Consider the following 14809-nt stretch of genomic DNA (forward strand, 5'->3'; position numbering starts at 1 on the left):
GGGTAAGACCCTTTAGGCCCTCACGTAGATTTGTTAATAGCTTCCTTAGAGGAACCAATATTGTCACCTCATATTTCCTTTTCCAAAAAAATCTGTGACCCCATTTCCCGAGGGGTGAACAGAGGTTGTCACAGAGCTGCAGAATGTGGTCCGGCGAAGCGGTTGTTATAATTATCCAATAAATATTACCGCTGGTGACAGTGGTTTTCCAGTATGCTTGGTTTTTCAGACAATTGGTTTTCATGTTGAGTGTTTTGCAGATTATTAAAACGAGACAGCTTTCGTTCTATGCAGTGGTTTATTGTTGCACAGGCAGGAAGCAATGATGGGCTTGATTTTCAGATTTCTCACATCTGAAACTTTTGTGAGACCACCTTTAAGCATTGGTGGCTTTATTTCCTGTTTGAAGGAGTGGCTCCCATCTAACATAGGAATAAACTGAACTGATTAAAATCAGTGATTCCAATGGCAAAAATTGCTTTCCGATTGGGTTTAGCCAGACCCTTCCGAGTAGGAGGTGGGGGTGAGGGGACTTGGCGGACACGCCACGGTAACCAGAGATTGAACTTCAGACTCCGTCCCGGGAATCCACTTTGCGCAGGCGCGGTGGGGCGTGGCGCTTCTTGCACCGGGCCAGCTGCCGCTCGTCCTGGAGGTCCTTCCAGAAGCGCAGACCCATTAAAATAAGCCAGGTCCACGTTCCTGCCTCCCCGTGCAAGGCATGCTGCCTCAGAACGCCATTCCATTTGCACCTTTCACCAAAACATGTCCTGTTGGGGGAGAATGAACTCTAGCGCCCTACGCCTGGAAACAGATAGAATGCTGCAAACCCAACCCCGATCCCCGAGTGAGGGGGCAGCTGTGATGGGCATGCCCTGCCTGTCAGTCTTTACAGCTGGCAGCTGGGTTGCCTCATCTGCTCTTAGGCTATATGGCCAAAGGCTGAGAGGAAACAGCGAAATTCGCCAGAGGTTAAGGAGCAAACCTCGCCTTTGCTGACCCGAAGGGAAAAACGCTCCTGCGTCTTTTTTTTAATATCTGCCCCCGGTCAGTGGCCATTGAAATCCAGGCTAATAAACACTGGGCAGTGACCTCGTCTCTGAATAGAGAACCATTTCCTGCGCAGCCTGGGGGGCGGTGCTGTGACTTTTTGTTCTTTGAAGAATGAACTCTCTAAACAGTGGACTCCGTAGGCGAGTCAGTGAACCTTGTTGTGCATTTAACTTAAAAAATACGCGGTGGCAGGCATTTGACTTTTGGGCCAGCGTCATGATAAAGGATTTGTCAGTGCGCATTTAGTTTCTGGGCTCCTCCATCTTCCCATTTCCACTTAAAATATTCCTCTTTATAAAACCCTCTACCATAAGATGTGAATTCCCCTTCTTTGACAGCTGTCTATTTGGTTTTAGTCAGAATCCTATCAGAGAAGTGCATTGGGGGAAGTAGTCTTGTCTTTTTTCTTTTCTTCTCTTTTCTTTTTTATGGTCATAGCTGAAGCATGTGGATGGGGCAGGGCCAGGGATCGAACCCATACCCCTGCAGTGACCCAAGCTGCTATAGTCGGATTCTTTTTTTTTTAGGGCCACACACTTTAGGAAGTTCCTGGGCTAGGGTTCGAATCGGAGCTATAGCCATCAGCCTACGCCACAGCCACAGCAACGCCAGATCCGAGCTGCCTCTGCGACCTACACCACAGCTCATGGCAATACCGGATCCTTAACCCACTGAGCGAGGCCAGGCATCAAACCCATGTCCTCATGGATCCTAGTCTGGTTCGCTATTGCTGAGCCACACCTGTAGTCAGATTCTTAACCCACTGCACCACAGCGGGAACTCCAAGGGGTCTTAATTTGGGGAAACTTGGTGATTTTATTATCCTCCGATAATAATGAAGTGATTGCTTTTCCCCCTTTGCTCTTGTTCTGTTTAAATTTTATGGGTCGTATCAGAATTTGGCATTTTCTTCTTTTCTCCTTGCTCTTCCCACTTCTAATAAAACTTACTTTTGTCTGTCAAATTTAATATTCTTTTTCTGTGTGGTCCTGTTCAGGGTACTACTGGGATTGCTCCAGAGAATATAGGGAGGGTTAGGGTTAGCGACCCTAGCCCTAGATGATCAGTCTTTACATTAAATTTCAAGGAACACGTTTACCTGCCTAGTTATGGTTAATTTCTCCACCTCAGGCTCATGGAGGCTTGGAGCAAAGAACAAAGAGAAGAACCCTCCAGGTCCCTGTGGAGGTGGGCAGAGCTTTGGGGAGGGGGGGGGTCCTGGGGCTATGCCACACTTTCAGCAGGGTCCAAGGTCAGCCAGATAGGAGAGGTGGACCCAGGTGCCAGATGTTGATGAAATGACTCTCCAGTGCCCCCTGCTCATTTCCAGAAAGGTCTCTAGGGGCTGGAAGCTGTGCCTGAGGGCGGGCATTGCACCCAGGTTAGGAAGGTACTCTTTTTCTCCGGGCGGGGGGCGACACACTTGCAGCATATGGAGGTTCCCCGGCTAGGAGTCTAATGGGGGCTGCAGCCGCCGGCCTACACCACAGCCACAGCAACGCAGGATCTGAGCTGCATCAGCGACCTACACCATAGCTCACGGCAATGCTGGATCCTTCATCCGCTGAGCGAGGCCAGGGATCAAACCTGCGTCCTCACGGGCACTCTTGGGGACTGTTACTGCTGAGCCACAGCAGGAATGTCTCCTGATCTTTTTAATTCCCATAGCTCACCCCTTTCTGCTCCCTCTTCTCCTGGAAAGCCCTTCTGCTGTGTTTAAAGGAAATTTTCTTTTGGTCTGCCTGTGTTCTTGTACTGGTTGGCATGTGTATATGTTTTCATGTGGTCGTAGCTCTCATTCCGTTTCTAATGTTTTTTACTTCATGCTACGTTCCGAGACCCGTCCTGTTGTCTGTGTACATTTAGTCCCTGGCCCTCATCGCTCTGTGTACCCCTCGTTTACTAGCTGCCCTCCTGTTACAGATGCTCCTCCTGCCTCTACGTCCGCCAGCTTAGATAACGCTGCCAGCTTAGACCCTGCTGCCACGGGCGTCCTGTCTGCCCTGCTGTGCATGGATGGGGATGGGGTGTCTTCGGGATGCCTGTGGGATGTGGGGATACATACTTGGGCTAAGCAGGGTTGCTCTCACACTGGCTGCGTGGTCTCCCCTCCCACCCATGGTGCTGGGCCGGGCCGGGGGTGGGGGTGCCGCCTGAATCTCGCAGCGTTACGATTTCTCCCACTCTAGTAACTTTGCAGTAATATTATGTTTTAAGCTTTCATTCGTCTCATCACTAGTATGTTTGAGCATCTCTCCCGCCTGCGTAAGCCTTCCGGTGGACACTGAGTTGGGCCTTGGAAGATAGAAAGTGCTGAAGGAGACGGGGTGCTGCTGTCAGGAGATAATCCTCCAGCTACGCAGCAAAATCGGGACGTTTTAGAGACAGAAACAGACTCGCCACCTAGAGAACAGACTTGTGGTTTTCCAGGGGGAGAGGGGAGGGGAGGGCAGGATGGGGAGTTTGGGACGGACGGGTGCGAACTGTTGTATGTAGAATATGCATCCGCAACCAAGTCCTCCTGTACATAGGGCACAGGGCGCACCGCGCGCTCTCCTGTGATGAAGCGTGATGGGAAAGCATGTGTGGATGCCTGTGTGTGTAACCACATCGCTTGGCTGTGCAGAGAAACGGACACCATCTTGTAAATTGATGGCACTTTAATAAAAGCAACGAAAAAACATCTAGACGTTTCATGTCTGCAGTGCCCTCTCATCCGGCGACGTAGTTCCCTTGTCAGGAAATGAACGAAGTGGGCTCGGTGGTCCTATCTAGGTCTTAGCAAATCCTTTGGGAGGCTCCTGGAAATTTCCGTCTTCTCTGAATGCTCGCAAAGCCTCTGTGGATCATTCCTTGAGGGTTTTAACCCCATCACCTCCTGGTTGACACTCCTGCTTGTTGGGTTATTGCTTCATAAGAGAGGTGCGGTCATGGGGGCAAGTACGGGCCCAGGTTTGGCATCCTCATCCATACATCTCTGGCCTCCTAGGTTTGACTTTGTTTTTTTTTTTTTGCTTTTTAGGGCCACACCTGCGGCATCTGTAGGTTCCCAGGCTAGGGGTCGAATCAGAGCTACAGCTGCCAGTCTATGTCACAGCCACAGCCACGCGGGATCCAAGCTGCATCTGCAACCTACACCCCAGCTCACGGCAATGCCAGGTCCTTAACCCCCTGAGTGAGGCCAGGGATTGAACCCGCGTCCTCATGGCAACTAGTCAGATTTGTTTCTGCTGAGTCACAAGGGGCACTCCAGATTTGACTCTTCGATACTGTATAAAACCCAATATTTGGTTATTCTCTGGGAGTTGAGCCACTTTGCAAGCTCTGTGTCATTTTCCCTGAGGTCCTTTTGCGCCTGGGGGGGTGGGGGCGGAGTTGGAATTGGAGCTTTTGATTTCCTTCCCTGCCCCGAAGTGGCCTCAAGCTGCTTGTGTCTGGGGTGAGGAACCATCCACCACCGTCCTGCCAGGGCCACGTTGCTGGTTGGTGGGTGACCAGCCGTGGACCCCTGGGCTTCTGCAGGGACGGTGTCTGCCCTTAGCCTGAGGGGAGGGGCCGAGGGTGCGGGGAGGTCCAGTCTGGCATCCTGTGTCCTCTTCCACTTGGCATTTGAGTCACGCCAGCAGTATTCGCCTGTCGTCTCCGGCTCTGTTTTCTTCCTCTCCCCACGTGGGGGGAATGGGAACCAGGCCAGACCCCAGAGGGGTAGGTGGGCCCGTGTTCCCAGTGCTTCCTGCTGGGGGTCTGGTCTCTGCCACAGAAGCACTTTGTGCGACTGTGCTTTGCTCCAGGGCAAAGCCGCTCTGTCCTGCAGAAAGAGGAAGTCGCCTCTCAATAGGAGGTCTGTTAAGCGTTGGCACTGGATGATCTGAGGGTGCTGGTATGTGTCCTTGGCTGTGACCCCGCGCCATCCCGGCCGAGGGAGAGATAGGAGAAGGCGCACTCCAGGGGCCTGCCCGGGGTCGAGGGGTCAAAGGCATGGGACGGCTGCTTCTTCTAGAACTTTGTAACTTCGGATCGACCTTCATGGCCACGTGTGGCAGACGGAGACGCCAGAGCTGGACCAGGTCTGCGGATGCAGGCCCCGGGCTTAGAGACGTGCTCTAGGAAACCCCAGAGCCCATCTCCAGAGCCTTCGGGATGTTGAGTTCCGTGATAAGCTGTCTTCTGTGGTTCTGCCAACAATGAGTTCTCAACAACCCGAAGATGCTGTTGGCACCCTGTCGTGTTGCTCTACTAACTGTTTCACCTTTGTGTTTGTTTAGGGTGGTACAGAGGTTACACCTTAAGAAAAAAGTCTAAGAAGGTAAGTCCTTCTGGCTATCAAACACGCTATGTGTCTGTCGCCCTAGCAGAAGAAATCAATTCTGTGTCATGGTGCCTAGGAGTTGTCCTTACGTATTTTTTTCTCTGAATTAAAAAAAAAAACAAACAAACCTGGATTGAGATGCGAGCTCCTGTAAATGGTTTTCTTCGGAACAATTTACGGACGTAGACATGTGGTCATTTTGTTTCCGTTAAGTGAGGCTGGGCTGTGGGGGGGCTGTGGACCTGTTGTCATGAGAGGTGGCATCTTCTTTTTCTGGAAGGATTCTGCATCACGTTTAAGCAAAGGCTGGGTAAGAGAATGACCTGGGTGTCATGGCTGAAGAAAACCCACGTCCTGCTCGCCATTTTCAACCTTATATGATCCTTGATGATAAATTAGCCCATTTGCAGAGCTCACACTTGCTTCTTCCCCTCTTGATGATAACTGTTTTTATTCTGCTTATGTCGGCTGGCAAAAAAAAAAAAAAAGGTTCTGCTTTCTCGGACTGTTTGCACACGTGGTTGTTTGAATCCCCGAAGCTAAGACGTGCAATTACACCCCAATCATTGCGGTGGCCACGTCCGTCCTGGCTCTATTGTGGCTTTTTCCCATTCTTAGCTGCCTGGAACCTAATTATGGCTCTTCCCTTTCCTTCTGTGAAGTGCCGTCCATTCTAAGCTGTGGTTGGCTTGTCCGAGCTCACTTCTCAAGTCTAATTGGGCTTGAAAGACGGCTCGTTGTACTTCTGTTTCTTAACTTAGCTTCTCAGTATTTCCTCACTGGGCTGGGCCCTTCCTGTGGTCCTGAGCCTGTCACGAAGGCTGCCGCAGTCCTGCTGTTCAAGCGCGGGGCCTTCCTGCTCTCCTCTCCCCAGACTCCCTGCACCCAGGCTGTGCTGGACGGTTGGGAGCTGCGTGGTCGCAGTCACCGGGGAGGCGTCCAGGCTGAGCTCCACAGCAGCCTTCCTCTGGCAGAGTCTGTCCTAGTGTGAGATGCTGTTGGGACTGCCCCGTGAGCCAGAGCTGCAGGTTGGAGCCAGGCCCTCCCACCCGCATCCCGCCCAGCTCAGACTGGCCTGTGAGTCTCGGCCCCTCTTAGGACCTGGAGCCTTGAAGTTTGAATCCAACCAGGTGGCTGGTGAAATAGTTTTCTTCCGGGAAAGTTCTGTTTTCTTTTAGTCTCTCTCTCTCTCTCTCTTTTTTTTTTTCACACCTGCAGCGTATGGACATTCCCAGGCTAGGGATTGAATCAGAGCTGCAGCTGCCAGCCTACACCACAGCCTCAGAAATGCCAGATCCAAGCTCATGGCAACGCTGGACCCTTAACTCACTGAGTGAGGCCAGGGATTGAACCTGCATCCTCATGGATACCAGTCGGGTTCTCAACCAGCTGAGCCGCAAAGGGAATTCCCGAGAGTTCTAGTTTCACGGTGATTGCCTCTTCTGTATTCAAGAACGGATTCCTGCAGACGAAAACCCGAGTTTCCTCTGAGGAAGCCACAGTGAGGACTTTACTCATAGAGAGATTAAGGTCATGGGCCACCGTCCCCCGCCCCCAGGGACAAAGCTGCAGGGTCACATGAGAGGTGCACCCCAAGGAGGCGCCTCACTTTTCTCTGACACTTTTTGGTGTCTGGTACCAGCTTCCCCAGTTCAGGGTCTCCCCCAGCACCCTAATGCCTCCTGAGCCCTGATCCTTCCAGCCCCGCGCGGGGGGCCCCTGACTTGATGGCTTATCGAGACAGTAGAGCTGATAGGGGCGCATTTATTTTTCCGTCTAAAAGCTTCATGAGCAGATGAGGACACTGAAACCTTAAAGAGCTTTTAGGATTTTGCCTTGACCGCCTGCCCCAGGCAGTGGCAGAGAAGGGTCTTGGCTCCTAGTACTTCTAACGTGGTGTCCTGGGAGCCTCCTTTTATCAGTTTTCACCAATGCAGTCGGTCTGGGCTGGTCCTCACCACCCCAGCTGGAGAAGTTGCTTGTTCGAAGCCTCCAGGTGTGTCCAGCCTCTTCTCTTTCACTGTCCCTTCTGTGGCTCTGGGATTCTGGAGAGCAGGTTTACGAGATCATGGGGTTCTCTGCCCACGGACGTGGGCAGGGGAGACACTGATGTATTTGTCCCCCACCCTGAGGGCTCACCTGACGTCAGATATCCTCCTGGAGACCATCCTGGGATCCAGAGATGCCCAGATAACGGGATCTGAACGCATCAAGCCTCCCCACCTTCCTTGTTGCTCAGTCTGTCTTTCTGCCCGACTCCTTCCGTCTCCGTGACAATTCTTTTTTTTTTTTTTTTTTTTTGCTATGTCTTTGGGCCGCTCCTGCGGCATATGGAGGTTCCCAGGCTAGGGGTCGAATCAGAGCTGTAGCCGCCAGCCTACGCCAGAGCCACAGCAACGCGGGATCCGAGCCGCGTCTGCAACCTACACCACAGCTCACGGCAACGCCGGATTGTTAACCCACTGAGCGAGGGCAGGGACCGAACCCGCAACCTCATGGTTCCTAGTCGGGTTCGTTAACCACTGCGCCACGACGGGAACTCCCGTGACAACTCTTTATAACAAATGTGGCCACCTTCCCAGCAGGCAGGAGAAGCCTGAGTTGGCAGTGCCCATGCCTTTCCCCAGCAGGAGTAGTAGTATGGTTTCTGGAGCTCCTGTGCAGTTCTTTTGGGGCCAGATGCCAGGGAAACCCAGTCAGAAGCAACTCTTCCCACAGCAGGTGCCCAAGCCGCCAGGTCACTGAATGGCTTTCTGCTGCGTGCATTGTGTCACGCGGGAAGCCACAACCCATGTGCTCTGGGCTGTCCAAGACCCTAGCACCTGTTGCCCCATAGCTTGCCCTCCAGGCCCTCGCCCTTGCTTCCCTCCCGAAAGGGAGCTGATGTACTTGCTCAAGAAGCAGGACCAAAGCCGTCTGTAAAGCGCCGGGCCCTTCACGGACTGTGCCCAATACTGACTGTCCTTTTAAGGAACTGCCTCCCTCAGAACTGTTCCTCGGACTCAGGTGTGCTGTGCACTTGGCGATGCTGAGCCCGGGCTGTAAACTGGTGTGCTTCCCCCAGAAGTCAGGCACCTTGGATGACGTGCACCCAATTTCTGTATTTTAACGGGCAACCCCTCTGTTTGGAGATTGGTAAGAAAGCCTCTGTGGGTCAGGTACAGCGTCAGTGCCTAAGTGATGGTCATGGGTCTAAGCTGACTGGGACGACAGTTTTAGGGTTTGGAAAAGCAGAACTGTCCGAGGCGACCATCAGGAGTTGTGTGTAGGCATCGGTGGGCAGTTGGCCCGCCCGTGCCAAGGTCTGCCGTACAGGTGAGGCATGACCTGGGACTAGGAGACAGGCAAGTCCTGTGGAATGTTCTCTTTGCAAACAGATTGCTTCTGTTTCCTTCTAAGACACTTGCAGCCTCTTTGAAACACAAACAAGTTGAGTTGCTTTTTTATTTTAATGGCCGCACTCGTGGCACATGGACGTTCCTGGGCCAGGAATTGCATTGAGCCTCAACTGCAGCAACACCGAATCCTTGAACCCACTGTACTGGGCTGGGGATTGAACCCTTGCCTCTGCAGGACGGAGTCTTCACCCACTGTGCCACAACAGGAACTCCTTACGCTTCTTTGGTTTTTTTTGGTTATGTTGTATATGAGACTTAGCGTGAGGCTTTTGGATGGAGTAGTGATGCGCCACCCCCCTCTGCACTTTTAGGGGCAGTTATTTGACTTGTATTCAGTTGGTATTTATAGCAATAATAAAGACTATTGTCTTTTTCCCCCCAAAGGGTATATTTCCTGCTTCGTATATTCATCTGAAAGAAGCCATCGTCGAAGGAAAGGGGTGAGTCTGGCCTGGATGAGTAAGAGAAGTGACACAGCGACAGCACTGACCTTGCTGCTCTTTCATTTGACGGGGCAGCCTTGGGGGTGGACGGTGGCTGTGACTGACCCTGATGGGACAGGCGTTTGGGGAGGGACCAGGGGCTTCTGATCTGGAGTTTTCTGCAACATGGCTTTGAGCCTTTAAGGCATCTGAAGTCAACACCGGAACTGCAGTCCCTTCTCCTTGAACTTGATGTCCATTTGAAAGCTTCCTGCTTCTTCCTCTGTGAGCCACCCCATTAGGCAGAGGCCGCACGGCCCCCCAGCTCTGAATCCATTTTTCTGGCAGGCTCTGCAGGCTGTGATACACATGGAGTTGAGGCTAAAGCAACAGTGGTCACATTGGGACATGTGTGACTTTACAGTTTGCCTAATTGTGATGTATGTTTCTTAGAGGTCATAAAACTGGGGTATAAGGTCATTAAAAGAACATTTGTAGAACAGGAAGCTATTAGGCGGGAATGGCAAATGAATAGCCAGGTGCGAACTTGGGAGAAAAGAGCATTAAAATGTTTTCCTTTTTTGTCTCTGCTGCATCTTCACACTCAGTTAAATATGTAAATGATAAAATTCCTAATCATATGATTACTGCATAATGACGTCTCTTTGGCTGATTACAAAATTGCCTTTCCAAACGGTGTACTTTTAACATACAGGAAGGCCCGGGTTGGGCTCTGTGGTTCCCTGATGCATGATTAAAATGAAGGAAATAATTTGGAGGCATAGATGTGCTGACCTGTAAGAGGGTCCCTTTTCATGCAGAGGAACTGTTTTGCGTGGAAAGTTTCAGAGGGAAGTAAAAAGAGGAAAGTTTTGAAACTTTCACCCTCCTGTGGAAGTAGTTGAGTAAAGTGGGCTTTTTTTTTGTTTTTGTCTTTTTAGGGCTGCACCTGCGGCACATGGAGGTTCCCAGGCCAGGAGTCGAATCCGAGCTGTAGCTGCCGGCTTACGCCACCAGCCACAGCCACCCCAGAGCCGAGCCAGCATAGCTCATGGCAATGCTGGATCCTTAACCTGCTGAGCGAGGCCAGGGATTGAACCTGCATCCTCATGGGTGCTAGTCAGATGCGTTTCTGCTGAGCCACGATGGGAACTGTAACGTGTGCTTCTTAAGGTATTCTACCTTCTCCGGTAGCAGAATCTCTGTGCATGTCGGACGGCATAGGAATAATTGTTTAAAAAGCCCTTTGATATATGCAAATGAGTGTACGTAAAGTGTCATTAGGAAGCATAATATTCAAGTGTTGGTTCTCGGTAAGTAGAGTCACACCCTGCGAGACAGACGCCCAGACAGACACTGTGGTTCCTGTCCTGGGTTCGTGTCCAATGCCCCTGTGTGAGCAGGTGAGTGGGGCCCTGGTGGAATAAACAGTTTAGAGAGCATGTCTTTGCTGATGCCGCGGGGCTCCTGTGTTTGCTCTTACTGGTTCTCACCGAGTCCCTTTGCTGCTCCCCGCAAACCTGGCTGCCTCCTGCCTCCCTCCTGGCAAAGAGCCTCCTGCCTTCAAACACCACCGGTGCTCTCACTCCTCTTCTTCCAGATACCGCGGGCATCACCTGCCCTTTCTTCTGCGGGTCCTTCGTCCTTTCCAGGAGCGGCCCTCTTCATCCTGCCCCGCCCCCGCCTCCTTGCTTTCCAAGGTCATTATCCTGTCTCCCTGGCAGGCTTTCTCTCCTCTCTGCGCCCTGGGCTTCCTGCACTCTTGGACACCCCAGATCATTCCTGTACACCGCTGCCACCCATTCTGTGTCCTTGTCCTCCTGCCAGGGCGGTTCCTGCTTGTCCCCTCCCCGACACTGACGTGGTTGCTAAGCCCCCGTGTCATCAGCCCTCCTGCACGGAGCTGTGCGCGCTGCCCTCAGCTCCTGGGGGTTCTGAGGCCTCCCCCCCCCCGCCCCGCACCGCCACCGCCCCAAGGAGATGGCTTCTCTTCCTGCACCTCGGCTGTTTCCTCTTCTGTGGGTAGCACTCAGATGGGGACCTCCAGCCCGGACTTGTCCCCTGATGTCTGCTTCAGGCCTGCAGAGCCAGGGGACTCATGTGAATCCCCATGGCGGGCGTCCCCCCTCTGCCCGGCCTGACTCTGCCTGGGTCTCATCAGCAGCCCTGCGTGGCCCGCACTGCTGGCTTTGTTTGCTGCTGGCCCCCAGCAGGGAGCAGGTGGTGACAGAGCTGGCACAGAACAGCTGTCTCGAATCCGTAAGAGCCACTCAGCACATCAGTCCAAGCGACAGGTCAGGGCAGTCACGGCAGGAAGGCGAGAAGGCTCCAGAGCCAGGACCCAGGGCCACACATGAAGGGAGGGTCTCTGGACGTGGGGACAGGGCTCCCACTCAGCTCCCAGGTCACAGAGCCAGTGGGAAGAGGCCAGGGGCTCAGCAGGCACCGCGGGCTGTGAGGTGACAGCCGCGAGGTGGCGGATGGATGTACTTGCCTGGAGAGCTTTGTCGGGATGTGGCCTTCAGGGTGTAATGAACCATGAACCGCCTTCTCTTCAACACCTTTACTGGGAAACCAGGGACAGGCTGGGCAGGGCTGTGTGCCCATCGTGTCCTCTGATCGGCACAGATGTGGTGCCATCGGCAGGTGATTTTTTTGTGTGTGTCTTTTTATGGCCTCATCTGTGGCATATGGAAGTCCCCAGGCTAGGGGTCAAAGGAGAGCTGCAGCCGCTGGTCTACACCACAGCCATAGCGACGCTGGATCCGAGCTGGATCTGTGACCTACACCACAGCTCATGGCAACGCCAGATCCTTAACCCACTGAGTGAGGCCAGGGATTGAACCTACATCCTCATGGACCCTGGTCGGGGTCATTACTGCTGAGCCACAGTGGGAACTCTGCAGATAATTCCTGAAAGCTCTTTTGTGGGCTGGCTCGGCTCTGGGGTGGCTGTGGCTGGTGGCGTGCAGCCCTCCTCAGACATCTGGCCCCTGCTGTTCCCCCTGGGGCACGTGGCCAGATCCCTCCCGAGGGACTGCCTTTCAGGAGTCCCACTGTTTCTTCCTTGGGACACCCTCCTACCAGCCATGAGCCATTGCAGCCCTGAACCCCAGTTTCAAGCTACAGTTGGGGTCCTGCGCACGGGTCTGGGCAGTTGAGATGTAACGGGGGCCTGTTTCAGTGCCCCTGGACGTTCCGTGTCGGTGGGAGTCTTGTCTGCTCAGGACCTCTGGACCCAGGCGGTCTAACTTCACAAGCCACCAAATTCAGTCTCTTACTCACGCCAGGTATTAGGAGTCCTATTGAGCACAATGCCCGAGCCAGAGCAAGGGACCCGGAAGCGACAGTCGAGTCGATAAAAACCCACGCACAGATTGATGATAAGTTAAAAATAAGTCAAGGGTTAACCTTTTGGAGTGGAGGGAAAAGGGGAAGAGGATCGGTACGGGGGCCAGATCGCGTGCCTCGGACGGTGGGGAGCTCGAACTGCACCCGTCTTTTGTGGAGGGTAACGCGTGTGTTATCATAGACTGATTTTTCTGCATGACGGAGATGTAAAAAGCATCTTATCCCAAACCCGCATTTTCATGCTGCACAGATTGGTGGTAATTTCTGGCATCTGTGAAATAGACGGGTACGCACAGTATGAATAGTCTTTCCACTTCCCAGACCTTGACGTTCTGAGGGGCTATTATTTGTCTCCTTCCTCTTAACCTTGACATCCGAGGCAGACGGCTTACACGTAGGATAATGTATGACGGTCCTCGGGCTCTGTACAGAGATGGCTTGTCCTTCTCAGGTATGTATTCCTATGTGGGCATGGCCTCGTTCGTGTATGTTTTTCTCTATTTGCTTACATATTGGACGCCGTGGCCTAGATTTGGCCTCCAGCAGGTGCCACTGCTTTCATGAAGCCGTGAGGGTCTCTGACCACGCTTTTCTTCTGCTCCTTCCAGGCAACATGAGACAGTCATTCCCGGCGACCTCCCGCTCATCCAGGAAGTCACCACGACGCTGCGAGAGTGGTCCACCATCTGGAGGCAGCTCTACGTGGTGAGAAAATGGGATATTGAATCAGAGCTTAGCAATGGAGGAGAGCCTTTTTGGACCTAGCTGAACCGATGGGAGGGTTTTCCTTTTCTGGGAATTTCAAAACCAGAACTTGTAGGGAGGGTCATGTTTAGTATCCTGGGCCAGCATTCTGGCCACCCTGGGGACTGCGTGCCCTCCACGCTTTGCCTTGGGGTGAGCCGTGCTCCCTGTCACAAAGGGGCTATAGGAGTTCCCACTGTGGCTCAGCGGTTAAGAACCGGCGTCATCTCCTTGAGGATGCGGGTTTGAACCCTGGCCTCGCTCAGTGGGTTAAGGATCTGGTGTTGCTGCAAGTTGTGGCTTGGATCCTGTGTGTCTGTGAGCTGTGATGTGGGCTGGCAGCTGCAGCTCTGATTCACCCCCTCGCTTGCAAACGTCCAGATGCTGCAGGTGGGGCTGTAAAAAGGACAAAAAGCAAAACAAGAGAAAACAGAAACAAAGGGGCTCTAAAGGAAGGAAGGGTCCACGGGTTTGCCTTTCCTTGTGTTGGACGGGGAGATGGGCCGCTTTGGGCTTTGGTGGACAGAATGAGGCCGCCTGGACAGGGGTGCCCGCTGAGTTTATATGGTGATCGTGAGAAAACGAAACTCTACTCTTAGCCGGGTCCTTATTAATGGGCGCGGTGGAGGGTGATGACCCTCTTTGCCGTTGTTTGCCCATAAATAAGGCCTCTTATCACTTGAGCAAAGTCTTGTGCTTCTAGACCTGAGCGCGTCCGGTGCAGAGGGAGGGAGAGAGTGAACATTGTGGCCCCGAGCGCAAGCATGCGGTTCCGATGGCGGAGGAAGCCTTGTTAATGCGGCAAGGTTGGGGCCCTGACAGCTTCCATTTCCTCTTCCCTCGGGGCATTTCTTTCCCCATAGATTCGTATTTGCAGACGATTACCTTTTGTTAAGCCCGTACTTGTCTTCGGAGCGCTGTTTTCTCACGTGCTAATGCGCAAAGCCAGGGCTCCGGAGGGAAGGCGGTGCCTCAGGGTCTCGGGAACATAGAAACCTTCCCAACGTCCCACAGCTGCTCTCTGGGCATCTTGTTTCTGACGATACAGTGGTTTCCTGCAAATGCACAGTAATAAGCAGTTGCAGTCATTGTTCATCAAATGTTCTCCAAAATCTAGAAGCATAAAGTTAGCCATGAATGTTTTGTGTAAATCTGAGCAATTTTGGAGTTGGTGTTTCATGTTCAACTTAGCAATTTTTAAACAAAAACACGGCAGCAAAACAAACAGGAGTTGATGCTGATTAATACGTGCGTGGACACGGTTTTCGTCCTACGACCCCAGAATGGGCATTCCTAATCGTCACCCTGGTTTCCTTTTTAAAAATTGACTTTCGGAGTTCCCGCTATGGGGCAGTGTATTAAGAATCTGACTGCAGTGGCTCAGGTCTCTGTAGAGGTGCAGGTCCAATCCCCAGCCTGGCATAGTAGGTTCAAGGATCGGGTGTTGTTGCAGCTGTGGCATAGGTCAAAGCTGCAGCTTGGATTCAGTCTCTGGCCTGGGAACTTCTATATGCTATGGAAGTGGCCAGAAA

General features: G+C 52.7%; 1 protein-coding gene across 2 annotated transcripts in view; it reads left to right on the forward strand.

Annotated features, from left to right (window-relative positions):
• The window catches only part of DOCK1 (dedicator of cytokinesis 1), a 535081-nt gene that overhangs the window by 57780 nt on the left and 462492 nt on the right, over positions 1-14809 (forward strand). For both annotated transcript variants that reach the window (XM_047760279.1, XM_047760280.1), the window contains exons 3-5: positions 5319-5359; positions 9145-9200; positions 13142-13238. In XM_047760279.1, coding sequence (XP_047616235.1) covers positions 5319-5359; positions 9145-9200; positions 13142-13238 — 194 coding nt within the window. The remainder of the gene's footprint in view (positions 1-5318; positions 5360-9144; positions 9201-13141; positions 13239-14809) is intronic.

The sequence above is a fragment of the Phacochoerus africanus genome, chromosome 15 (assembly GCF_016906955.1).
Source record: "Phacochoerus africanus isolate WHEZ1 chromosome 15, ROS_Pafr_v1, whole genome shotgun sequence".
Taxonomy (NCBI): domain Eukaryota; kingdom Metazoa; phylum Chordata; class Mammalia; order Artiodactyla; family Suidae; genus Phacochoerus; species Phacochoerus africanus.